Source organism: Diplotaxodon limnothrissa, linkage group LG19, assembly GCF_057381915.1.
Source record: "Diplotaxodon limnothrissa isolate DT_005_m linkage group LG19, D_limnothrissa_male_GT1.1, whole genome shotgun sequence".
Taxonomy (NCBI): domain Eukaryota; kingdom Metazoa; phylum Chordata; class Actinopteri; order Cichliformes; family Cichlidae; genus Diplotaxodon; species Diplotaxodon limnothrissa.
In genome coordinates this window covers 30050778-30078422 of record NC_140614.1, presented here as the reverse complement: position 1 = coordinate 30078422, position 27645 = coordinate 30050778, and the positions used below count along the sequence as shown (strand labels likewise).

General features: G+C 38.4%; 1 protein-coding gene across 2 annotated transcripts; it reads left to right on the top strand.

Annotated features, from left to right (window-relative positions):
* ppm1aa (protein phosphatase, Mg2+/Mn2+ dependent, 1Aa) lies at positions 1 to 26094 on the top strand. Of its 2 annotated transcripts, none has more exons than XM_085343742.1 (6): positions 1 to 380; positions 1278 to 2131; positions 2232 to 2349; positions 5786 to 5897; positions 6017 to 6074; positions 21954 to 26094. In XM_085343742.1, exons 2-6 carry the CDS (start codon positions 1295 to 1297, stop codon positions 21987 to 21989), a joined length of 1161 nt encoding a protein of 386 aa, XP_085199868.1. In that variant the 5' UTR covers positions 1 to 380; positions 1278 to 1294; the 3' UTR covers positions 21990 to 26094. The 2 variants fall into 2 exon arrangements, with proteins under 2 accessions (XP_085199868.1, XP_085199869.1); XM_085343743.1 differs by lacking the exon at positions 21954 to 26094 and adding an exon at positions 12685 to 15922.
* The last annotated feature ends 1551 nt before the right edge of the window (positions 26095 to 27645 follow it).

Here is a 27645-nt window from a genome sequence, read left to right as displayed (position 1 = left end):
GCTAACGTTAGCTAGCAAGTTGTCAGGCTGTCAAGTGGAGAGGCTGGGGCAGACGTTTCAGCTTCCCTTCCCCTGGCTTGGCCGCATAAACCACCGGCCACCCCCCAAAAAGCCACGAGAAAATCCGTTTGAATATTCTCGCCAGCTGAGATAATGTAATGCATCACGGACGTACGCAAAGAGGGATCTCCGCACCTACACAATTTATATGCACCGAATCTTGAGTGACGATTGCTCGCTGCTAACTGGCTAGCTACCTTAGCTAAACCGCCGTATACCCCCTAGTTTCGTCGGTGTACCCTCTCTGGTGCGAACTGCGGCCAGTCGGTCATCGTCCCTGTTGTATCTTCCGCTGGTGTCGACTAGTATTTTGGTATTTGGTAAGTCATTAAATGTTTACTTTGTAGCCAGCAGCTGTTGAGGAACATTGGGCAGCCGTAGTTCTTAGCTGTGTTAGCATGTAGCAATTAGCAAGGCCAAGGGCTTTGCCTGCCTCAATATTATATTAGCGCACCACGGCAGGGAGGGAGGCCTGTCAGTTAGCTGTGAGGGACAAGGGTCAAGGCCCATAAGTAGGCTAGGCTGTTTGTTTATTTCAGTTGTAGTCGGTACTGGCTGCAGAGCAAAGTTTCTCACTAAACCCAGCAGCATTATTGAGCCTTAATAAACGTGACTATGGTGTAAAGTAGTTCATTACAGCGTTAGAGTTGGTTTTGACCGATTTTATGTCTTGTGATGGTTATCGAGTCTGCTAGCTGGGGCTAGCGCTACAGGCGTGTAGCTGCAACTCTTTACTACCCCAGGTAGCTAGTATGGTGAAGTGGTCTGCATTGCGGAGGTCACAGTGGTTTAGTGGACTATCAAAATGAAAGTAAATAACTTAAAACGTTTCGTTACATTTATTGGTAAACTCTAGACAGCCACTGGCCTGAGGGCGTTTCAGTCTGATCCACACCAGCAGTGTTCCTAATGTGTGGCCAAAATGTGCACACAAGTCTACTATTTTTAGACTAGTAGGGGCTGAACTCAACTCCAAGATGTTAATCTTTTGCCACAAATGGATCTAAGACGTGCTGTTAGTTTATTGATAGAATTGGTGCCTCTTTCTGGTTATTTCTTAGAAAACTATTTTTTAGAAAATTTGTCAGATTTGTACTCGTTTTATGTTTTCACATTGTCATAATTAGACAACATGTATTGTTTTAGTTTCCAAATTGGGGCTTTGATTGGACTGCACTTTCTTAATCAACGAATTTGTCATTTCTTTTGTGTTACAGGCTTTTAAAGGGACACAATGGGTGCATTTCTGGACAAACCAAAGATGGAAAAGTATAATTCCCATGGTGAAGGTAACAACCTGAGGTATGGGCTGAGCAGCATGCAGGGTTGGAGGGTTGAGATGGAGGATGCACACACAGCGGTAATTGGTCTGTCTCATGGTCTCGACCTGTGGTCATTCTTCGCTGTTTATGATGGGCATGCTGGCTCTCAGGTGGCCAAGTACTGCTGTGAGCACCTGCTGGAGCACATCACCAGCAACTCAGACTTCCAGAGTGCTCTTCAGGATGACCCCTGTGTGGACAGCGTGAAGAATGGTATCCGCACTGGGTTCTTGCAGATTGACGAACACATGCGAACCATCTCCGAGAAGAAGCACGGTGTGGACAGAAGTGGCTCCACTGCAGTGGGGGTAATGATTTCTCCAAGCCATATCTACTTCATCAACTGCGGCGACTCGCGTGGGCTCCTCAGCCGGGGTGGCACTGTGCACTTCTTCACACAGGATCACAAACCTAGCAACCCACTGGAAAAGGAAAGGATCCAGAACGCCGGTGGCTCAGTCATGATCCAGCGAGTTAATGGGTCCCTAGCAGTGTCCCGTGCTCTGGGAGACTTCGACTACAAATGCGTGCATGGAAAAGGCCCGACAGAGCAGCTTGTTTCTCCGGAGCCTGAAGTTTATGCAATAGAGAGAAGCGAGGGGGAAGATGAATTCATTATATTAGCTTGTGATGGCATCTGGGATGTCATGGCCAATGAAGAACTGTGTGACTTTGTGAGGTCAAGGCTAGAGGTTACGGATGATCTTGAAAAAGTCAGCAATGAAATTGTTGACACCTGCTTGTACAAGGTATACCATCAACAAACCCTCTTCTGACACTTTGTTGAACTGTTTGGTACAATGGTTGATTTACATAAATTCTTGTTTGTTATCTTTGATTTCTTTGCAGGGAAGCCGGGACAATATGAGTGTTGTGCTAGTCTGCTTTCCTGGGGCCCCAAAGGTATCTTCAGAAGCAGTGAAACGAGAAGCTGAGCTGGACAAATATCTGGAGGCCAGAGTAGAAGGTAGTAAAAGCACTTTTGGTTGACATTATTATAGAGTAAAACATCAAGTTTACAAATGCTCATATATCTTACTTATATTTAGAGGCAATGAAAAATGCAAAATCAAAGAGCAAAAACGGGAAGTGTTTTGTTTGTAATGTCTGTAGATTGGGTCTTAAATATCTGATATATTTAAGGTAGATATTTGAATCATACTGTATAATGAAGCATTGAAACACCAAATGAAGGACTTCAAATTCATTGATTACAGTGAGACTGCCATTGACATCTTAAGTTTATTTGCGCATCTTGCACATGTATCAATAAAACAATATCTTACTAGTGATGTCAAGTCTCTCAAATGCTGCCAGTGATCATCATTTCCTTTTTACCCCCTAATGTTCTGGAAGTATTCAACCTTTAGATTAAAAAAACAAAACCAAAAACCCCCCAAAAAACTTTTAAGTGTAAAACAGGGTGTGAAACTTCATGAAGGGTGTTGCTGACAGGTAAAGTAAGTTTTTCCCAGGCAAGATTTAAATTAACAGCCTGGTTTTCAACTGAAGATATTTTGCATGTTAAGCAGATGCTTTAACCACTACACTATGGAGAAACAAATGCATTTTTGAAAAGTTGGAAGTGGTGGAGGTTCATCTGATAATAGTTTAGTAAGTGATTTATGGTGTCCATAAAGATGATATCAAAAGGGCAACTATCAGTCCCTGTCTTTTTGCATCCACTACGGGGTGTTTGTGTGTGCAGATGGGGTCGAACAGAGTCAAAGGTGGCAGTGGCCTTGGTTGGCAACAGGGAGACTGTTGCCTGATACTTAAAACATACCAGGGGAGGAATTCTAAAATACCTGTAGTGCAAAGCACCTGCAGGAAACGGTAATCCAGCCATAGGATCAACTATGGAAACCTTGGGACTTTTACTAACTTTGAAATAGATTGTTGACTGAGGGCTCTCATTGTGTTGCCTTGACTATAAACTCAGTAATAACCTTGAGCTTTTAGACAGGGGTTAAAAATGCACAGCCACAAATTAAATAGGAGCGTCTGATTTATAACAAAGACAATAAAAAAAGATGAGTTTTGCAGTGAAAACAAATGCAAAAGAATAGTCAGTTTATCCAGTTATTTTGTCGTCACTGTCGGTGAAATTGCAGTCGAGATTCAAATTTGGTCCCAGTCCACCAATGTAGTATCCCAGTGGCAAGTAAAGGTAAAAAAACAGGCAAGTGCTGCCAGCTACACCATCACCATTGGTGTAGCACCTGTTGGCATGATTCCTGCCTGGGCTTATGTTGTTCTGTTTGAGCATCAGTTAATGCTTCATTACTATTTTGTAGAATTAAAAAAAAAAAGAAAAGTAGCAATTGCTGGTTGAGGTTATACCTGTTGTTGCGTCCCATTCATCGCGCAGGAACGGGTATTATAATAATAATAATAATAATAATAATAATAATAATAAAACCTGGATTTTAGGAAAATGCCTTGTACTTATTTCTTCTTCACTTTCCGGGCTACTGCCTAAAGGTTCTGTGAAAAGAAGCTGCTTTGGGTCATATAAGAAATCCCGGTAAAGTTTTGTACTCGCTAGCATAGTTACAACAGCTTTATACATTATTTACACAGGGCTTAGTTCTTCTCAACCTGACTAACCACTCAGCTAAAAAGGAACAAAAAAGGATAGATGTCTTTATCTTTTTTGTTTCACCTCCTGTTTTATCTGTCTTTGTTGCCTCCCCTGCTTTTCTGTGTTGTCTTGTGGCTTAGCAGCTGCATGTAGAGAAATTTTAGATGCGCTTAAAGCAAAACAAACTCCAAAGTAAATATCGTTACTGCCCATGTTACCAAATTTTAATGATAGCCTTTCAGTTTTAGATGGTAGAATGAACTTGTCTGGTTGCCAGTTGTTATATCTCTAATTAATACAGTGGGGCAAAAAAGAATGTGAAAAAAAAATCCATGAATTCACATGGTAGGATTTGTAAAGAATTTATTCGTAAATTAGGGTGGAAAATAAGTATTTGGTCACCTCAAACAAGGAAAATCTCTGGCTCTCACAGACCTGTAACGTCTTCTGTAAGAAGCTTTTCTGTCCCCCACTCGTTACCTGTATGAATGGCACCTGTTTGAAGGTGGAGGAAGAAGAATACTGAGTTGCATCCCAAGAACACCATACCTACTGTGAAGCATGGGGGTGGAAACATCATGCTATGGGGCTGTTTTTCTGCCAAGGGACAGGACGACTGATCCGTGTTAAGGACAGAATGAATGGGGCCATGTATCGTGAGATTTTGAGCCAAAACCATCAGTGAGAACTTTGAAGATGAAACGCGGCTGGGTCTTCCAACATGACAATGATCCAAAACACACCGCCCGGGCAACAAAGGAGTGGCTCCGTAAGAAGCATTTGAAAGTCCTGGAGTGGCCTAGCCAGTCTCCAGACCTCAACCCCATAGAAAATCTGTGGCGGGAGTTGAAAGTCCGTGTTGCTCGGCGACAGCCCCAAAACATCACTGCTCTCGAGAAGATCTGCATGGAGGAATGGGCCAAAATACCAGCTACTGTGTGTGCAAACCTGGTAAAGACCTATAGTAAACATTTGACCTCTGTTATTGCCAACAAAGGTTATGTTACAAAGTATTGAGTTGTATTTTTGTTATTGACCAAATACTTATTTTCCACCCTGATTTACGAATAAATTCTTTACAAATCCTACCATGTGGATTCATGGATTTTTTTTTTTTCACATTCTGTCTCTCACAGTTGAAGTGTACCTCTGGTGCAAATTACTGACCTCTGTCATCATTTTAGGTGGGGGAACTTGCACAATCGGTGGCTGACTAAATACTTTTTTGCCCCACTGTATATCTTAACATGACGTAACTTTGTATTTCTGAAGAGTTACTTACATAGCTGTTACATTTGCTCCTTAAACAAAATTGACTGTGAATTCCTATAAGATGCTCATAAAGTCCAGGGCCAGTAATAATAAAAGATGATTGTCTTTTGTGGTTGATACCCTAGTAATGTCATTAACAGCAGAAGGCAGAGACAAACATAATTTATATTATATTTATATTTTGTGCAAAGCTTAGGCTGAATGTAATAGATGAAAGTAGGCTTATTAAATTTTTTTCTACGCTTACTATTAAAAATAAGCATCAAAGTTAGCAATATTTTATTTAGTTGGGATGACCGTTTTGTGGCCTCTGTGTTACATCAGGGAAGAAGTATTACTATGACAAAGCTTTTATTTTACATATATTCACACTTAAACAGCTGTGATTTGGTCTAAATTGGACAATATTAATCTTGTTAGTTTGTTATCCTCCTTGTACACATGGATATATAATATTTTAATTGCTCATATCAATTGTGTATTTTTAGAAGTATTCTGGTGTTGTTTAAACAGAGCTGTAATCTAATCAAATTGTGTTTTCCAACAGAGATAATCAAAAAGCATGGGGATGAAGGTGTCCCGGATTTGGTCCATGTGATGCGGACGTTAGCATCTGAGAGCATCCCTAACCTTCCTCCTGGTGGGGAGCTGGCGAGCAAGTAAGTGATATTTGTGGTTAGAATGGAAACTATGCTATTGTGACACTGGGTGTCATATGTATATATTTTTTCATTTTGAATGAAAACTAGCATTGATTTTTTTTTGCCTTCCCCCTCAGACGAAGTGTTATTGAAGCAGTGTACAACAAACTTATCCCGTATCGAAGTGATGACACAGTAAGTATTTTGCTTTAACTTCCTGCAGATGTGCTTTCTTTGAAGTATGCATGCTTTTGTTTTCTTTAAGCACACTTGTACTAATCCCATGCATGCTATAAATATTCAGAAAGGTAAAACAATGATATTGCCAAGAGATCTTTTTCAAAATGCAGTCAGGGGAGAAAAAAATATGGATTGACTCAAGCAGTTCAGACAATTGTCATCAATGTTTATCTTAACTAAAACCATGAGCTAATTTCACCAATTAATGCAACTGAACTAAAAAAGAAGTCACTAATAAGTGTGGCATAAAAATGGTCCTCTTCAAACTGATTCAAAATGAACATTTCTCATAAGTCCTTTTCATACAAACAGGACTCAGAGCTTTTGCCCCTGTCCACTCAGATATTGTGCCTTTTATCAAATAGGCTCATTGAGTCAGCTACACGTATTAGTGCACATCATCTTGTCCTTGACAGTAAAACTTGTCCTCTGGTTCCTGTATTTCATGTTTGTGTAAGGAAGGTTTTTTAATTACTTAATTTACTTTCACTGGTAATTTCTTCAAAAAAAAACCAACCCTCAAACCTTTTGACTCAGTTTTGCTAATTGATTAAATTGAGATTTGTTTTTCCAACCAGTTTACACAAAGATTTCTGTGTTCAGAGGGCACTAGGCTTCTTAGAAACTGTTACAGTCAACTTAAAGTGACATTCTACACTTTGTTCGTTCAAGCTTTTTTTTAAGGGAATAGATCACCTTTGGTGCTATTTGCACTTTAAGATCTTCACAACTTGTTATCATTGCAGTTGTATACAGATGTATTCAAAACTCAGGGAGGAAGATGTGAAGTTAACTTAGATTATTTACAAAATTACCCCCCACCCCCCGGGTACCCTCAATTACGAGTTTTCGCACCTCAATATTTATCGATAAAGATGTGGTTTAACAATCATTAGAACAGGTTCCACGTCATTTTAGAAATAGGCCTGAAATATGACAGAAACCAGTCATTTCAGAGAAGAGAAACAAGGGATACCGCCAGTAATGTTCCAAGGGGGACAAAGTTGATGAAGATAAAATCTGAGGTCTGTCCTGGCCTTCCAAAGACCGTCACTCCTTGTGTTAAGCAACTCTAATGTTGCTGTGTGTTGTTAGATTTGTTTGATAGATTGTAAAATTGTAATTATACCCATTTTAATATCTTGTCTTTTTTCATGTATGCCTATACTGATCAATTGTTGAGATGCAGCTAAACTACTGTAGCACTGCAAAATTTAATATGATTGGTCATAAAGAGTGCTGCATAGAATGGATTGAGAGTGGACCAGGTTAACTGCCCCATCATTTTATAACACAATGATTATACATTTACATAATTACACTGCCAAATGGCATGCTGGGTAGGGTTAGCTGGCTGGTAGCAAAATGGTCTGCTAGCACCTGAATAAACCTCTGTCACTACAGAACAGTGAGAAAATAGAGACATGATGAACCTATGGACTAAGTGACTCTTTGGAAACCTGTGCCAGGTTCATACTGTGACACTGCCAAATCTGATGGGAAAAAATACAGTGATACTAAACTTCAGCAGTAACTATAACACATTATTTCACACTTCTAAATATAATAAAGTCATATAGGCTTACGTGGAAGGTAATTTATTATGTCTTAAAGGAAAATATGCACTGTCAGCCACTTTATTAGGTACACCTGTTAATGTAAATGTCTAATCAGTCGCATGGCTGCAACTGAGCATTTATGAAATTGCAGATCTACTGTCATCTTCCCACACAATCATCTTCAAAGTTTACAGAGAATGGTCAGAGAGAAAATATGCGCACCAGTTTCTCTCGGTGAAAATGCATTGTCGATGCCAGAAATCAGAGGAGAATGAACTGATAAGAAGGTAACAGCAACTCAAAAAAACCCCCACTTAGGACAAAGGTGGCACCTCAAACCATGGCGCAGGTTTTCAACAGCAGTATGACCGCATACTGCTGTTGAAGACCTAAAGACCACACCATGTGCCACTCAAGTCAGCTAAGAATGGGTAACTGAAGCTTTAACTCACACAGGCTCACCAAAACTGGACAAAAACGTTGTCTGGTCTGATGATTCTCCTGCAACAATGTTGCAATAATCAGATGGTAGGTGAGAATTCAGCAATTTTAAAAAAACACGAAAGCAGGGATCTCTCCTGCTTTGTATCAACGATTCAGGCTGCTGCTGTTGACATAATGGTTTGGGGATATTTATTTGGCACCTTTTGGGTGCCTTAAGATGAACCCGAGCATTGTTTAAACACCACAGCCAGTTTAGCATTTTTACTGATGTCCACCGCTTTAATGACGGTAGTGTAGCCAGCAAGATAACGTATCATGTGAAAAAGCTCAAATAATCTCAAACTAGTTTCTTGAAGATGACAATCAGTTAACTGCATGCAAACAGCCTCCTGATTTATTTTTTTCTTTTTATGCTTTCATGTATTGAATTTGTTTCTGATATTCACACTGACTTTTTTTTTTTTTTTTTTTTTTTAAGATAAATTTCTTATCTAGAGAGATTTTTTATTATAGCTCATGTAGCTTATGTTCTTTGTTTAAGTCATCCTTGTGGTCGTGATCCAAACTGCTAATATTCAGTGTTTTTTTTAAAACATTTATTTTTTTGTTCAACAGCCATCAGTTTGAAGCTCTCAAAAAAAAAAAATCCCGTCTCTTAATTTTTCATATACAGGCTAACTATGATTTGACTGAAAATTTTCACTGTTTGATGTCAACCTTTATGAAGACTAAGATCTGCAATTGAACATTCTAATATTATAAACTATAGCAAAATAAAATATAACAAAGTTTGAGGAGTTGAGTGTTCCATTAGGGCCTTTTAATTGAACCTGCTAGTAGTCATGTTAGAGAGTAAGGATGGTAAGGAAGTTTGTAATAATATCCTTGACAATATAGGAAAAAAAAATACAGAAGAGTGTTTTTATTGTTGCAGCAGGATCCAGGATCATGGTGCAACAATGGAGATATATAAAAAATATCTCATAGGACGCACCCTATGTGGTGGTTTTTATGAAAATTTTATGCAACATCAAGGATTTGCATGACTACATAAATACACATCAAATTCAGATAGTGTATTTTTATTATTTTATTAGTGTACACTGGAAATTGCGAGTTCAAAAATGTTATCTGTCGATGTTTCCAAAGTGCAACACATGTAAGACACATTTGAAATGTGGTTTTATAGGACTATGAATTAAAGTTTCATGTAGTTCCTAACATACATGAGAAATAATTGTTTGGGCAATGTTTACCTTTGTCCATTTAAAGTGGACTAGTTGATGAGTCAAATATTTTTCTCTTGTTTTAAATGACTAGCAGATGAGTTGCCATGGATATCGTTAGTAAAAGCAATAACAAAACTGCTTAACACTTGCACAATAACTAAAGTAACTTAACCTTGAAACCCTTTAGGAGGCTGAATAATATTGCCATATAATTGACTTGAGTTGAATTGGTTGAGCTTTTTAGTCAGCTTCTTAAAGCCCTGCTTTTCCATTGAGAAACCCTAATCAGTGAATTCCATCCATCATTTTGCTCTTCCCGTCATATAGAGTGCAAATTAGAGGGTGCTCCAGTGATGCACGGTTGAGTCATTTGTTTACTTTTCGGTCACAAATTATGAGCTGTTAGCATCTCTTCCTCAAGTACCTTCATAGCCTGGTTGTATTCAACAGTGCTTCAAGTTATGAAACAAGTTTGGTGTTTCCAACTTTTAGTGGAAACTTTTTTCTTGTATGTTTTGCAGTGTACTTTGCAAAACATGGAAGGCACAAAGGAGGTGGATGAAGTATGTTCTTTTTTTTTTTCTTTTTTTTTTCTTTTTTACAAAATTGTCATCGGCGGCTGATGTGGACTTTTAGCTGTCAGCTGGTAGCTATGTTCTATTGTAATGCTAATGACTGTATCCGGATACGAAATTATCGCATTTAACTACTGCTGTTAGTTTCTTTGAATCCAAATCTGCACTTGTTTTATTTATTCATTTATTTTTTATTATTACTATATTGTGGTGCACAGCAGGGAGGATGATGGCAGACGAGCTATATGTCAGAGCTAGATCATGTGGGTAATTTTTGTAAACACTAACTGTAATAATAATAATAATAATGGCATTTTAAATAGCAGGGGAAATCTAATTTGAGACATCTTGTACTGCTTTTGGCATCCTCGAGGCATTTTTCTCATTTTCAGAAAAATTTCTGTATGGCTCACATAATTACCCAATTTTGTGTGGTTTTGCTAAGATAAAACCATATCAGAAAGCCGCCATTAGTAATATTGACAAAAATATAACGGCATAACAGACTTATTTAATACAGTAGTCACAATATATTCTCAGTGCATCATATCAATAAAGAAATGTGTAAAATCTAATAATTAACCCTTAAGTTTAAACATTTAAAAATAAAAGTTTAAAGAAAAATCAAATCTCTACATGTTATAAACAAAAGTGTGTGTATTGTACATATTTTTCCCCCCTGTAGGAACTTGGTCAGATTTCTCTTGAAGCGAAAGAAAAACATTTAGATTTTTTCAAAGTTCAAGGTCCCTTTGACCTTGCAAAACCTAATGGATCGTTCTGAAGAGGTCATTATATTCAAATGTAGTACTGTAATAGGATGACATCGTTACAACAAGTCAGTTTGTGAAACTTCTTCCTACTTATATAATTCACGATCAACTATTAGTCGTATTATTAAAAAGTGAGAGCGTTTAGGAACAACAAAAACTCATCTATGAAGTGGCAGACTGCTTCATAACTGCAATGCAGTACTCTAGTTTTTCGTAGTAGATTACTTAAAATATTGCAATATCAGAAATGTGAATAGATAAATATTTTAATGGTACTCTTATCGGTATTGTGACCAAGTACTTTACCTGTACTCTAACTCGGCGGTCCCCAACCCCCGGGCCTCGGACCGGTACCGGTCCGTGAGTCGTTTGGTTCCGGGCTGCGAGAGTTGAGGCTCAGGTGTGAAATGTATGGTTTTCAGGGTTTTTATCGGTTTTCAGCGTTACTTTGTTATCGTTTTTATCTTTTAACTAAGTTTTCCTGGGTCTTTTCACGTGTGTTATGAATAAATCTTCTTTTTTTTCGGTACCGGTACCAGTTTTATTTTGTTATATTTTTCCGCGACACCTTAAAGGCCGGTCCGTGAAAATATTGTCGGACATAAACCGGTCCGTGGCGCAAAAAAGGTTGGGGACCGTTGCTCTAACTAATTTTAGTGAAAACATTTGAACCATACAATTGGGCAATCAAAACACAGGCACACTAGAGTACACTAGGCACTAGAGTAGGGGTGTCAAAACATAGGGCCCAGATGGTCTCTAATCTGACCCACTGAATGAGATTTTTTTGAAAAGTGTGAAGGAGTGCATCGATTTTAAACTCAAGTGTATTTTCATAAGTTTTAAAGCCTTTTCTGTCAAAGTAATAGATAAACAATTAAATGACAGAAAAGTATTTGCTTTTCACTACCTACTGTAGAAATATCTCCTGTCTAGGCACTGAGCTAGCATACATTTTTCTGTAATTTTACACATTTGTTATGTAGCAAAACTGAAGCTTACTGTTGAAGGTGCGCTTCTTTTCCTCATATTAAGACTTCTCAGGGATTAAATGCGTTACATGTTGTTATACTGATAGAAAGAGGAGTTTCACTGGTCTGGCCCACTTTAGTTAAGGGATGTCGAACCCATTTTACATTACAAAACACTTTGATCCTCACAGTCAGTGTGCTGTGTTTCGTTCGTATCTTATGTACTTTCAGTAGATGTTTTAGCAGACTGCCCTTGTTTCTTATCTTAGATGCATAGAGCTTTCCACACTTGTTGCACTCATTATGTGGTGCAGCGCAGCGGCTTGTGTGTATTGCGCAATGCTGCAGCCCACGCCACTCGCATACATACTGCAAGGGGGACAAAAGTATATTGTATGAATGCATAGTGGAAGAATGTTTTAATCGTATCGCAAATAAGAAATGGAGCTAGTGGTATAAAATGTGGAAGGCTACACTATAGCCATCACCTGTGATAAATGGGAAAACCAGCAGAGTAGAAACTAACATTAGAGCTTATCATCTTTCATGATTGAGATTCGTTTAATGGCAGTGTTGCTCACTAAATTTGGCAGATGTTACTTCCATTAGCGAAGAAGACATTCATAAATGAAGTCCTAGCTTTGATTTTAGATTAGTTTTAAACTTTGATTAGGATTCTTAGAAGTTCCATAATTTGCATCAGTATTGTGATGTTGTAAAGTGAATCTTCCTCAGTTGAAGTTTAACTTGACCCATAACAACAACAGGACAACAAGCTGGCCTTATAAACCAAAATCACATATGACACTTGTCAGCCATATCAGTAATGAATTTTCTGTGAAGATTTTATATTGTTATTTTATGTACTTGATACTTTTTACATATCTTTTATTTCACTGTAATTATATTGGCATCAATTTTTACATATCTCTATGCACTCTTGGTCTTATGGAGTTCTGATGGATGTAAAGCCAGAGTCTGAAGGGTTTTCCCGTCCTCTCCTCTCTTATCAAGGACTCTGCATCCACAGACGACATGTGGTAACACAACCTCCTACCACTAACACAGCATAGAGTTTACAAACCACCATCCTCTCAAGACCCACAGCAGCTCAGCTCAGCAGTCACTCTCCGTCACTCTGAGCTTTTGGTTTCTAAGAAGGGAATTTCATGGGAGGCGGAGGAGGAAGAGGAGATGCATGCACACAAACCTGGAACAGTGCAGCACCGGTCCACTCTGGAGTTCAGGATCCCCGCTGTCTTGTCTCCCCTTTATGTTCACCCACCTAAATATTCTCCTCTAAAGTAATCCATAACAAGTGAGTCCACAAAGTTTTCTTCCATTTTGTTAAATAATCGGCTTCAGTAGTAAGATTCCCCCCACCTTTTTTTTCCCTTTCTGTTTTTTTTTTTGTTTTTGCTGTAATTAATTTGATTCACATTTCCTTGTGTGTATTTGTATATTTCTGTTTTTGTGAAGTGCAATTGTCCTGTACAAACAGCCTGTATTTAATGCAGCTTGATTTTAAGTTAAAAAATGAAAGAAATGGAAAAAGAGAACCTTTTATGCACTATCTGCCTTTTCCTGCTCTTCTGGAATTCTAACAAATGTCTATTCAGTGAATATTATCGCTTGTCCTCCAGGCACAATGTCTCTGCGCTTTTATTTCTCTCTTTTTTTTTCTTCTTTTTTTTCCTCCTCCTCCAATTAGTCTATGCTCCTTTTAAGAAACGGGTAAATTGTATAGTTGACAGCACAGTAAGCTCTATATCAAACCATTTGAGTCCTAATTATTTTCCCCTGTGCTTTTTTTTTGTTTTTGTTTTAATTATATTTTACTTTTGTAAGTAGTTTTCTGTACATGCTCAAATAATAATGGCAAGGTGTTTCTCAATCAAGTATGAAGTGGAATTTTATTTTTCTTCAATTTTGAGAGGTATCTGATGGGTCCCATGTTAACGTGTTTGTCTGTAGATACTTGCAAGCGTGCTTGGGTGTTTGTGTGCACATGTGTTGGTAAAATGCAGATTTGGATGTGCAGCTCAGATTTCAATTTGGCATGGTGTTTTGGTCAAACTAGGCTGGAGTTTAAAAGAAGTGCTCTCCCCTTACTTGTTTTCAGCCCCCTCCCCCCCTTTTTTCCCCAGCCAGTGTTTCATATCAGCTCAACACAGGCTTCATTATTTCTAATTCCAAACACCATTGGACAACAGAGTTTACATCTTACCCTGTTTGATTTTAAAATGTATCTATCAGAACCTGAGATGAAACTAGTAATTCAGTTGAAATGTTTGGAGGTTATTCAGGTTTACACATCCCATCGTGTCATATTTAAATATCAATTTGTAAATGTAGATGAATACCAGTGACCACTGTGGGTGCCATATTTGTTTCTTTTCTTTTTAAATTACACCTTCAGCTTTAGTCAGCCTATGCCAAGCCCCCCATTAGATGCAGTTTTTGTATGTGTTGCAAATATGTTTGAGCTTCTTCATTTTACATCTGATTAAGATCTGTTTGTTGTGAACAGTTTAAGCACTGAACAAAATTTTGCATTGGCAATTTGAAAATAGAAGAAACTGCTGGCTCTAAAACTTACGAGGCTTTCTTTTGGGCATTCAGAACAAGAACAAATCTGCTAACGAAGCTTTCTTGTTGTGCGGCACCTTTTTTATTCCCATTAGTTTCTTCTCCAGTTAAAAACTCTCACCACGACACTGCAAGGCACAGCACAATACAGTTTGCTGCTATTGTGTTAGATCTGTGGGTTAACACCCTCGCTCCACTCCCCTGTAAAGATAGTCGCTGAATAAATCTGTATTTAACACACATAGTTGATATATTTCTCGAAGAGAAATAGTTTTATTTCAAATTTATTTTCTGGCATTTTGTGTGTGTGTGTTGCATTGTTGGAAACCTATGTATGTGTGTATATATTTTCAGCTTAAATTTTTAAGGAATAAATCATTGCTTGAGCTAGGTATTTTTTTTCTTCTTCTTGTTTGTCTTCAGGTGGTTGGTTAAATGTTTGTGTTTGACCAAGTTTTCCATTTAATCCATTTGGTGTTCCTGTGATTAATACTGAATGGTTCCAAATATATGAAATACAAAGTAATTATGTACTAAATTTATACTCCTTGATTTATCATGATGACAATCCTAACCATTTCAGTACATTTAGATTTGGCTAATTATTAAGAGTGGGAAAAAGACTAACTTTGATAATAATCCTAAGCTACTTTCTAATGTGCTTAATGTGGCAAATAATGCCAAAGAACCCCGAGGTTTTACAAAGCCCGCTTCACAAGTAAAACTAGCTATAAATATTTACTTATTGGACTAACTGTAGTTTATTTTTCTTAGTTTTGGTTGGTTGCTTTTTAAAGGTGCTCTGTGGAGTTTATGATCATTGGTTGAAAAGAAATCTATAAGCAGGTCCTCGCACTGCAAGTGCACACTTTAGAGGGAAAAAAAGTGCAAGAAATGTCCTTGAGGTGATGTGAAATGCACTTTTGCTGACTGCAGGGGGCAGTAATTTGTATATCAACAAGTGGTGTCATAGTAATGTGACATAATGGCCCTTTCACATAGAAATTTGCATTCGTTTATGCTTGTGGCCAAGTGAATGGCCTGAAATTTGTGTTTCGCTGATCGCTGCACACCCTGTAATTCTGCAGGGTTTTTTTTTTGTGTTTTGTTTTTATCGTGTGGAACAGGCAAGTTTTCCTTCGCTGCATTTTGCCTGTCGCGTAGGGAATTGTGCAAACAACAATATCCGAGTGCAGCTGTGATGCTGTCGCACATGTGAAGGGCCTTTTAGAGTGCCAAAGAACCATTAAAATACTCCAAAACCAGATGATGATTTTAGGGAATGAAGCCTAGGAAAATATGATTTTATGAAAAAGTTTGATAGGCCTTAAAGCAAAAATGAATTTGCTAAGACGTGTTGAATGTACGTTTACTGAGAGACTCCATAGTGTACCTTTAACCAGTAATCCTACAAAAGTATGACAACCATCAAAAGATTTGCTGAAGTGGCAGCTAACTCAAGTAGGAAATCTGTGTTTGCATGAAGATGTGGTTTCACTGAATGTTCTTTCCCTTTATTAAAATCAAGTTGCAACAAAAGACAAACAGCAGAGTAAAAATGTTTCATTTCCATCTTTTTGGTTTTAAAATTAAGAGTTGTATTTCTGCTAGTATGATACCGTAATACTTGTAAACCTGCTGTACTCAGTTGAAAATACTTCAATTTATTCAGTGGATTTGATTTTTTTTTTTTTTTTTTTTTGTGGAGCAGCTCATATTTAATCTGTAAGCTATTTATTTTGCTCTGCATAGCTTGTATTTTTTTTAAGTGCACTAAGTGTCTCTTACCTAACAACTGTCAGCACCCAACTGCTTGTTGCAATCCTGGTAGGTATTTCTAACTTTGATAATTTTCTCTTCAAGCCTAGCGATGAACAAACATTTTTCTTTGTATGTTGAGACAGTTGACAAAACTCATGCCCCTGTGTTTTCACATGAATAATTTAAAGCTAATGTCGTGGCCCTTCCTTAAATTTTGCTTGTTATCCACTTCCTACAGTAGAAATGCACCTTTCAATATTCAGAATAGCTGTAGCTGAAATGTTGTGAGATACTAAGAGTGGCCCGTCTATAATTTGTCCTCATGTGCATGTTTTCAGTGATTGCAAATTTCCATTGCACCCTTGTTATTTCCCCCAAAACCTGAACAAAAATTATTCCAAGCATATATTGTTTTTTATTTTTCCATTACCTTAAATACCTCGTGATCTCAATAGTAAGTGTTTTTGTCTTTAGTTCAGCAGTTACTTTTAATTAGAGCCTTTCCTTATTGTTTTTTTTTCCCTAGAGCCCATTACTTTAACACTGGTCTGTTTGATTGGTATAAGGTTATACTCATGTACAGTATTTGCCTGAATTGTGCTGATGTTAACAAATAAGAGTAACGATTGAAGAAACTACTGGAAAAGACAACCTGTTTTAGTAAGTAGGAACACTATCGGCCTTGTCCTGTAAAGCTCCCCCTCAACCCCAGCCAATGCCCTCAAACACTCACCCGTGTAATTTCAGCTTCTCGTGCACTTGTGTGATGCTCACTTAGCTCAAATCTGTAATTGTATTGAGTTCAGGGTTTTAAACATGTGAGGTGTGTGAGAAAATAAGTGTGACTATACATGACGAGTCATATGCACTGATCCTCTATATAATCAGCTTTTGTTTTCTTCTTTTCAGAAAATTGTTATTGTATTAAAAAAAAAAAAAGATTATAGAGCTATTTACAGAGTTACTTTGGTTGCCTGGAATGCATCCTGTATATTCTTGTACAGAGGATTACCTGGCAGAAGCTGAAGAGATTTTAAAAGCTTGCGCCCTCTTGTGCATATTTATGTACCTCAGTTGTGGCGTTTACTGTGTGACCCTTAGTGGTGGTGGTTTATTCGTCCCCTTACAGGACGTGCTGAGCCTCGCTTCGACCTTTTTTTTTCTCTCTCTTTTCTTTTTTTTTTTTTCTCAGCTCATAAATAAGCTCACCGATTTGCCTTACCCAAACTCACATTGCCCCCCTAAAGTACTTGTCCAACAAAACACTACGAGGAGAAGTAATGCTGCTAACATTACACTCTCAGAAAATGAAATCTGTCCATTTTAAGGTACTTAAGCTATCAGCAAAGTGACTTTGCCAGGTTGTCACCAGTTAGAACTTTTCAACCTTTGCGGGTTTGTTTGGTTTTTCTTCTCTCCATGTTACTGTATCAAATCTGTGTCATGAAAGCTTATTTAATTTCCACTGCAGATGATGTCATACTTTCAACAAATGCAAGTGTTTTAACATGGTAACCTCGTAAGCATTCAAAATGTGCATACATACATTAATGTCTGCTCTATTTATGATTACATTCAAGAATAGCTTTAGAGTGCTGTAGTTAAGTATTGTCAGTGTTGATTCAAATGCTTCTCAGAGGCCTCTGTGAGTGATTTTACAAAGTTCAATAACTGTATATTTTGTATTATGTTCTAGCTCCAAAGGAATGGCGGGAAAAAAAAGAAATGTGTTTAAAAAAAAAAGAAAAGGAAAAAAAAGCTTTGCTCCCTGAACTAAATTGTTCTATTTGTGTTGTCGATTGAACAAATTGCATTCCTTGCTTGTGAATAGATGCATTTTTCTCCCTGCTACTCAAATCCCCCCCCACCCCCCCACCTATCTCCCTCCCTCCTTTCTTTCATTTTTTAGCCTTTGAAGTTTGAATAAAATTTCTAGTTTGCAGAATGTATTACTAAATAAATGGGTTGTCATCTTGTACCTCTCATTTAATCACTTTTATCTGTCGGGGCCTGTTGTCCGAATGACACGTTCTCTGCAGTTAGATTATGTAACGCCAAACATTTTATTAAAAGCTGTCTCAGCTGTGAAAGTGAAGGGTTACAGGAAAAATCGGGAACAACATGCTTAATAAAAGAAAATCAGATGAGTTCATCATTTTTTTTTCTTTTTTCTGTGTGTCCATGAAACCCAGTGTTTTCCTCATCCAGATGTGAGATGCCTTCACAACAGCTGTATGTGTTGTTAATCTGGATTCTCTGAATATTGCCTGGTATTTATTTATTTTAGGAAAATCTAATCCTTAGCTCTGTCAAAGTGTAATGACAGTGTACATTCAACTTAATGCCTCAGTTTGTGTATTGCTACATGCTTTGAGCTGTGATCTCCGAAGCACAAGGATGTCGCAGACTGGCAGTGTCAAAGTTGTTCCTTTCTCAACGCCTTTTCTGCCGGGGTGTGGTGAGAGCAGCATGTACTATGAGGGGCTTGATCTCAGAGAATGGCCAGGCCAGTCCACGACAACTGGGATTAAGAACTGCGGGAGGGATTACTTTAAATGTCAACATAATGTCAGGAGCTGTGCTAGAAGGTCAAACGTTCAAATGGTGCTCAGTGGCAAGCAGTTAATAGATCAGGCACAATTTGGATTGTTGTGGCTCCTGTGATGAATTGACTAGAATGCTTAAACAAGGTAGAACATGCTTCCCAAATAATATCCATAGAAGGAAGAACTATTAATATTTTGTCTAAATGATTGTTATGAGAAAGACAGAATATGATTTATAAATTCTAGACTTTTCCAGTGCCATAGATAAATTAGATCCTTTAGAAAGTACAGTACAATGCAAAACAATGTCCTAATCAGAGTGCCAACTAGCCAGAGGGGGGCAGTGTTAATAACCAAGACTGATTAGAGAGGCCAGCAGAAACACTTAAAACTGTGATGCACAGTTCTCTGAAATCTGATTGATTAAAAACCGTGTTTATTCAGTGATTGTATTTTTAAAATGTTTTTAAGCAGAATTTAATGCTGGGAGGTTTAAAGGTTTAACTAGAAACTAGGAGCAGATGTATAATCCAAATATCAGCAATAGACACTGCAGGTTATTGGTAGGGTTGCAGAAGCTTATTGTGGTGCTCCTTTTAAATTTGTAGAATGAAATCTGTCCTCCCGACATGAGGAAAAGCAGCTGATACCTCTGCAGCAAAAGTGGCAACGAGAGCTCTGATACGCACTTGTTTTTAAGCATGTGCATTCCTCTCAGAGAGCCGTTTGAACTGCACAAAATGTGACTCATTAGATCTCGGGCCACCTGTGCACCCATAATGAATCACGCTGCCCTTGTATTCCTCCACATCAAAAAAAGCGGCCGCTGCGACAGAGGCCATCATCAAATGGAGCTGGCTCGTCATCTGCCTGCCATTGTTGAGCGCATGTCATGCTCTGCTTCTCATGGCGGAAAAACCCATCAGAGCTTGACTAATGCAGCCATGCAGACGCAGCAGTAAGAGGTGGGGGTGGTAGGGCGCACTGCATACTGTGTGTGCATGGTCTCTGCACTGAGGTCACTGAGCTCCACATTTGTTAATTTGCTTCAGAGTGCACTAGAATCAGACTTTTTCTTCTTTTTTCCCAGGGCTGCTCAGTATAAAAATTTCAATGCAAAATTTTGTGTAATTTAAGCACAGAAAGGAAAGTGAGAAAATGGAGTATTGTTTTATCACAGTCTACAATATTTGGTATCTGTTCTCCAAACCCGCTGCTTCTCCCCCACCCGCCATGCTTTCCTTCTCCATTTCCTCTTTCTGTGAGTGCTCTTGTTGCCCGAGGTCAGTTTGTCACGGAGAACACAAGCTTTTCTCACTTGGACGCAGCGATTCAATGATTGGTGTGTACAAACAATCATATCAGGCAGGGATGACATGCACCCACCTCTCTCACACCCTCCTCTCTCCTACAGACATGGAATATGTCCTTCCTGCTCTCTGTGCTACTGTCTGTCTCTTACTCACACTCTGTGGGAGTGACTGTCCCCTGCATGAGATGGGTTACACAAGCCTCTGCCTTGGGAATCCCGGTCCTGCTCATTATCCTTCGCCCCTGAGACACAGCTCATTGTAAATTAGGACATCAAATCGGGCTCGTTAAAGAGCCACAGATACACTCATTAGCATTGGCACCTTTCCTCTTTAGTGCCTGTATCAGCATTCGCTCCCACCACCTTATATCCTGTTATTCCCTCGCGCTGACTGGAAGGTTTAGGATTAATGTCAGTTCTAGCCAACGGGTTAGCACAGTTGTGCTTCAGATATGGGACTGATTGATCGATGGTGGCGGGAAGCTGTGGAATTTGTTGACAGCTGCCAACTATCCCCACCACTTCTATTCATATTTCATTGTGTGGAAGGGGAGGGGGAAAAAAAACCTGTCTCAGAATAACTCGTCTGGCAAGTGGCTGACTAGTTGTTTCACAGCTACAAGGGATTAGCAAAATGACTGAGACATCTCGAACCTTGCAAAAGATGCCTAGTTGGTTGATTTGTCAACATTTTTGCTGATTTTGAGCAAAAAAAATGACCATGACTTGGATGCGTATTTGCTTTATGTATAGGTGAAAGTGACTCTTCTCTTTGGCGTCATGCTCTGTATCAGTTTGTGCACTTACATAAGGATACACATGCCCAGCCTCCAACATGCAGTTGGCAGCAGCCGCACGGCAACAAAGGCAGTGAAGAGGAAGGCCGCTTGTGTTTAACAATTTTGCTAAACTTGAAGGATGCAGACAGTGTATTTTGGTAAGTAAAACACATTTTATTTATTTAGATTAAAAAAAGCAGCAGAAGGAGAGCTCCACAGTCTTGTAGACTACATGCCATGCTGACTTTACAGTATTACCATACCTGCATCTAATCAAAGTTACACTGATGTAATGCAACTTACTTTTTTTAATCTAATGTTTTAAATTGGGAATTTGTAAAAATGTCCTCCACAGGCAGCATTTTCAATGCCAACGATCAAAAACGGCAAACTTGGGGACCTCTTCTGATTTTAGAAGGAAAATGTTGCATTTCAAGAGCCCACATGGGCTCGTGTCCAATGAGATAGACACCTGCCTTGGCATGGTTGGTTGGCTGCAGGACTGGAAGACTCCAACAGCTTGGAAAAATGAAGTGCAACAATTGATGGCATTTGACCGTGAGCATGAGGGAACAATGAAATGAAATGAGTGGAGACTTGGGACAGGCCCTAATGAGCCATCTTCGCCTTAGTGGTGTTGCAACCATGGATGTCCTGGTTTCTTTGCTGATGTCTGTTCCTCTTTAGATGTGATGATTTATGCAAAATGAGTGTATCAGGTAGTGGGCTTGTCTCACAGAAGCAAACCATGCATCTTCAAATAGACCAACATGGAATGGAAACTTTCAGATATGGGGAGCAAAATTATAGACCTGACAGGAGCAAATATAATAGCTTGTCCTGAACTTCCATCAGTCTTGTGTCAATCCATACCAGCCACACTCCATGTGTGTAAGACCCAACTGCTCTTTACTGTGAAAATATGTCAGCATGATTCATATCAAACATTTGTTCTTTTTGTACCTGACTGGAGATTTTCTCATATCCAGCATGCTCTCCTATCTGTCATTGAGCTGCAGTAAGATAGAAATCTGAGCATGCGGTTCTTGTCATCATGCTGTCTCAGTGGGTCCTCAATGATTAATTGCTTAAAAGAAGAAGAAGAAAGAAACAGATAATGTCACAAGGATTTAGTCTCTTTTTCATACATTTTCCCCATCTCCTCTGCATGCTGTCTGACCTCTGGTAGCATGCAGCCAGTGGGTGATTGAGTCATCCCTCTTGCATGTCGTCACTTCACTTCATCCGTGTCTATAAACTTCACCTCATCTTCATCCTGCTCTTCTCCTCCCCCAGGACCCAGTCATCCTCCTCTTCCGTGGTTTCAGCTAAAATGAGGGCTAATCAGAACATGTCAAGCAAGCATTAGTTGCCACGCATTTGTCGATCACTGTAATTATCCACCCTCACTAAATAATTTATTTAATGTGGTTTACATCTCCAAAACACAAGTAGTCATTCATCGTTTCACTCCCGGCGTGTTCAGCGTCCAGTCTTTTCAAACTGTTATGTAAGTATAATTTTAAATACAGTATAAGACAAAGATGGAAATTCATAAGTTATTATGGAGGGGTTTTAACTTAATATGTCTACGGACCAACTATTTTAACAACATAGCTGGAAAAGAAATCCACACAAAACCGATTTAGTAACGTGTTAAAGGTGTGTGTGATGACTGTTTTACTCTTGTAGTCTGCAAATCATGAAAAAAAAGCTGTCATTCAGACTCTATTATTGAGTTCTCTGTTATCACACTACAGGAACATTTTCTACAAAACAGACATTGCAGGTATGCAAGGACACTTCAGAGGCCTAAGGCTCAGATAAAGGCAGTTGAGCTGTATGAACCTGTGAAATTCAGTTCACAGGTTTTAATGAAATTATAAAAGACAGCATCATCAGGGCCAGCCAGACTAAGGGAAACACCTGAAGTGGTTTAGTTTTGTCTTCTTTTCTAGAAAACATCTCATAACAAGTTTTAAGACAAAACTGAGTAATATGAATAAGGCTATAAAGGTATATATAAATATATGTCCTGCCAGTTTATAGAGGTGCAGAGGTGGTGATTGATTTATTGCAACCATTTTTTCCAGGGTGAAATGACTGTACAGCATACTTCTTTAATGACTTTAACAAAATAAGGATTGCGTGCACAAGTCTGAAATTATTTTGGACTTTCTCTAATTCACATACAGTCAAATTGTAAACAAAGAGGCTCAAATATATACATACACCCATCTTTAATAACTGGTGCTGAAAATTCTGTGATGCCTTTCTTTAGTATTCAGAATTGACTAGAGCTGGTTCTTTCTCTTTGCCAACATAAAATGATTTGTTTGACAGCACTCATCGGATTGATCATAATTCAGAGCAGTGAGAACGTCCAAGCAACTCTGTGAAGATCTAAAATAGAGAATTTACATATGTTGGGAAGGTCTCTTGGAGCTATTTCTAAACAACTGGCGATTCCAGGATCATCAATTAAATAGTTTTATATAAGTACAAGTTATTCACATATGTCACTGACACAAACCAGCCAAGGTTTGGAGGAAAATTCAATCAATCACCCTCAGATGAGAATAAATTGGTTAGGACCTTCAGGAACAACGAAGGAACCAACAAAGCTCAAGCCTGTCATGAATTGAAATATGTGGAAACACCAGCATCACTGTCTACAGTGAACCGCGTTTTACATCACCTGTACTGAAAGGGTGCTGACCAAGAAAGAAGCTCCTGCTCCAAAACCTTCAAGCTAAACTCTAATTTGTAGCTGCCCACGTGAAAAAGCCAAACGCCTTCTGGAGGAAATTTTTGTGATCAGATAAGATGAAAATTGAGCTATTTGTATAAATCACCAGGTAAATGTTTATAGGAGTAAAGGTGAGGCTTTCAACCATAAAAACTCTGTACCAGCTATCAAGCATATAAGTGATAGCATCATGCTCTGGTGCTGTTTTGATGCCAGTGGTGCTGGAACATTGTGCAGAGTTGATGGAATAATGAAGCAAGCAGTACTACCTTCAAATTTTTCAACTTCAACTCAACAGGTAGACAGTGTAGTGTTCCAACAGGTCAGTGATCCCAGAAATATATCAAAACTGGTTTTGTAATGGATAAAGCAGCCTAGCATTAGCAGCCTAGTTTCTGGAATGGCCTTTCCAAATTCCAGGCTCACCCAATTGAAAATTTCTGTACTATGCCTAAATCCAGCTCCGTCTCCGAAAACTAACGAATTTAAATAAACTCTGCTATTTCTGCCAAGAGGAGTGGTCAAATATCCTGCCCGGATTATGCCAGAAGCTTGTTGATGGCTACAAAAACCATCTGATCAAGGTGCAGCTTGCTAAGGAATATTTAACCAAATATTACTGCAAATGTGCTTATATATTTGAACCTATATGTGAAATTTTGACCGCAGGTGTATTAGAGAGATACACCTGGTGTCAAACTTGTACACCCAATTCTTGTTTTTTAAAGTCACTAAAGATATATGCTGTACAGTTATTCCACCTGGAAAAACAACAGCTCAAGGAAACCATTAAAGCACAAAATTACCATAACATTCATCCCTCTGATGAGTCTGTGTAAACTTCTGACCACAACTGTATCTGGCTCTTGAAGTATTGCCCCTAGTTGCAGCTACTAAACTGTAAAACTCCTCTTAGTTTGCTGCTAAATGGTTTATTTTTGGTGCTTTTGCCTTTGCATACAAGTTTTGTTTCTGATTAGCTTAGTCAGGATTTTTTCCCCCCTTTACATCATGGACTAGAAGTAGTAAATCCCATTTTTAAAGGAACCAGGCCAGTAAATGGAGTCACAGCAGTAATATTCACTGTAAGTCTACAAAGCAGCAGGGTCAACTCTTGCAGCTTTTCCACTGGACCAGTGTTGACAAGTCACTGTTTCTATGCCAACAGTGTATTCAGCGAAGGTGATTTTGAAATTGCCTTCATGTTGAATGTTAACAGGCGTTTATAGGGGCTTTATGTTTTAAAGCCCTAAATACATGTTGCTGATAGAGAGGAATCACATGAGCTGTACAACCCCTGGCAAAAATGATGCAATCAACACACTTAGAAGATGCTCACTTGACTGTTTTTACTATTAACGACTAAACAAATCACAAAACTGTTCCTTTTTTGATCAATAACTGAACATTCTTGATGCATGAAATTTACTCTGAATAAATTTAGTTATTTTAGTAATGACACATTTTTCCCCAAATCCAGTAAACGAAAAACAGTCGGAACATCTTTTAATCTTTTTTATCTAAAACAAATATAGACAAATCTAAATCTGCAAAATAGTCTGCAGTTAAAAGAGAGTGTTTGCAGACCACAGTGAGTTGTTGCGCTTGATGTAATGAAAGGAAGCATGGCTCTAACAAGAGAGCTGTCAGTTGAAACAATGGAAATGATTATACAAGTCTTTCAAGAAGGAAATCCAGCATGTTGGTTTAGCCATTCAGCTTTGTCTAAAATGGTGAGAAATGGTGAGCAAGTAGATTAATTTGATGTTGGGGTGAAAAAAAATTGAATCCCGGAAATTGAACTTTGTTGCAGCCATTCAGGGTTTTATGGTGGGTGGGCAAATTCACTATTCTTCAATTTCCACCTTGAATTTTTACTGAAGTTGAGATCTGGACTGTTTGCTGGCCGTGTTATTGAGCCGTTATGCCTTTCCTGATGAAAAGCTTTAAGGCTTTTTGCTCAGGGAAATGAGAAAAATGTCCAAAATGTAATTGTCCATCTCTGCATTTACTGTAGAGGTAAAGCTTGCCATCTCCTCTGGAACTTTAGCTAACGTGACCCCGTAGCATAAACGAGTAGAGGAGAATCTGTTTGTTTGCGCTTACATCTTTTATATGTGTGAAATTTCCAGATATATATTTTATAGCCTTTCAATTTAGTTTCTGCTTGGTCCAAATGTTAAACACGGCTGACTGGGAGTAGTCAACATATTTTGCAATACTCTGTGCTCCTGTTGGGGGCATGCTTCCTTTAAAGCAATCAGGTGCAACAGCTCAGCGAGGTCCGCCATCGCAGACTATTTTGCATATTTTGATTTGTGGAGGTTTGTTTTAATAAAGCATATTTCCTCTACCTAACCTTGCTAGGGTTTGTGCTTCTCATTTTTTCTTGGTCCATCATTAAACTTCACCTCAACCAACAGTGGTGCTGAGCTAAGTTGCTGATTTAAAGGCTGAATCTTTCCTGAGCGACGGACCCAAGCACTTCTGTTCCTGCTTGTACGACCACAGATCATTTAACCAACACAGCCTATGGATCAGCACTTAAATCCAAAGCTTAAAGCTGTACTGTACTTTATTGAACTATGTTGTATCTTCTGGTCAAAATCAAGGCCTGAAGATCTGATAGGAACAAATCACAGTCACATAATGTTCTGTCTGAATCTGTGTCCATAATTAAAACCTTGAACTGTTGCTCTCCATCGTGTGTTGTGTTCTGTTGTAAACCATTGTAAGCGTCTGTAGCAGTATGTCCTACGTCAGCACAGAGTTATGTTATGTGACACACGAGTGGTTACGCGCCCCCGGTTTATTGAGCATCATCTCTCACCTTGCTGCTCTTCTTTTTCTGAAGAAACATGAATACGTAACACAAAGCTTTTTTTTCACTAAATAAGCAGACACGAGAATGGAAGAGGTCAGGAGCTGAGCAGCCTGGCGACAAACGTACATGTTTTCAAAGTAAGCATTTAAGACTTTTGCTGCCTAACTTATCAATGATCTGAATAGTTTTATTTTATTTCTTATTTAGCTATTGGATGAATTGATATCATTCCCACACAGTTTCTATGGCTTTTTAGGTTTTAAAATTTTAAAAAGCCCAGTTGAATCCACATTATCATCAGATTTTTATTTTTTTTATTTTTTGGTAACAAAAAACGGTGCACTTTCTTTCAAAAATCACATATGCATTTTTTTTTCTCTGCCCGTTCTGTTGGTTTTTGTCTTTTGCCCTTCTCCCCCGTCCCTCTTCTCAGCTGTTTCTCTTTCCCTCTTTCTTTCTCCCCTTCTTTCCCCCAGTCAAGTCTGTCCCGTATTCAGTAAGTGAAAATAAAATAAACAATAAAAGGTGAATCAAATGGACCATTACGGCAAGGCTGGGATGGTCAGTTTGGTAAAGTAAATCCGTTGGGCATCTTTCTTTGCCTTTAGACAACAATTCTGATGGCAAAAGAGCCAAAAAAAAAAAACACATAAAGTTTATTTAGCGAGAGCTCCAACTCCTGCCTTTGAAAGCAGATGATGGAGAAATTCTCTCTATTTGTTAAGATTAATCAGCTTCATGGTGAGAGAACAAAAGATGATCCAAATGCTGAATATGAAATTGCTGAATAGCCCATACTCTTTTCAGCCTATATAGTTTTCTATAACTGATGACTGCATGTATGTCAGTATGATTTTTTTTCCTGAATAGTAAGGTCACAGCATAGTTGTAGTTTCATACCGTGTGTTCTTTTCAGTACTCTTTTAGTTGGAATTGGCAACAGCATCATAAAGAGAAGGAGCCTATACATTTCATTAATTTCCTAGAAAAAAACAAAACATTGCCTTTACTTTTATTTCTTTTTCTTCAGTGTGTCATTTGTAGCTGCTATATCATCATCATACCAAGATAAAGCTTAATACTGTTTTTTAAAAAAACAAGCAAGAAAAACAGTTTTTTCTTTTTTAATTAGACAAGAAGCTTTCTCAGATTTCCTTGACTTTTGCCCAGAAGAAAAGTTGATATTACTCGTGCTCCATGGTATCTAAGTAGTTTACTTGAACACACACAGCTGCGGTGTGTTTGTAAAAGCCATTCCTCCAGGTTTATATCATATATTTTTTCTGAAATTGTGAAAACTGCAGCTACCATGAAGACGCACTTGAAAAAAGCTGGCTTCCTATATTGTTCTTCTATATTCGTAGCATAATGAGACTGCAAGGATTCAGCACCATTCACCCACAAAGCACAAACAG

Excerpts from the sequence above, each read along its gene's own strand:
- ppm1aa (XM_085343742.1), top strand. The coding sequence starts at position 1,295 with ATGGGTGCATTTCTGGACAAACCAAAGATGGAAAAGTATAATTCCCAT. Across the intron at positions 5,898-6,016 it reads GGTGGGGAGCTGGCGAGCAA|ACGAAGTGTTATTGAAGCAG; the intron begins GTAAGTGATATT and ends CTTCCCCCTCAG. Across the intron at positions 6,075-21,953 it reads CGTATCGAAGTGATGACACA|GACCCAGTCATCCTCCTCTT; the intron begins GTAAGTATTTTG and ends CTCCTCCCCCAG.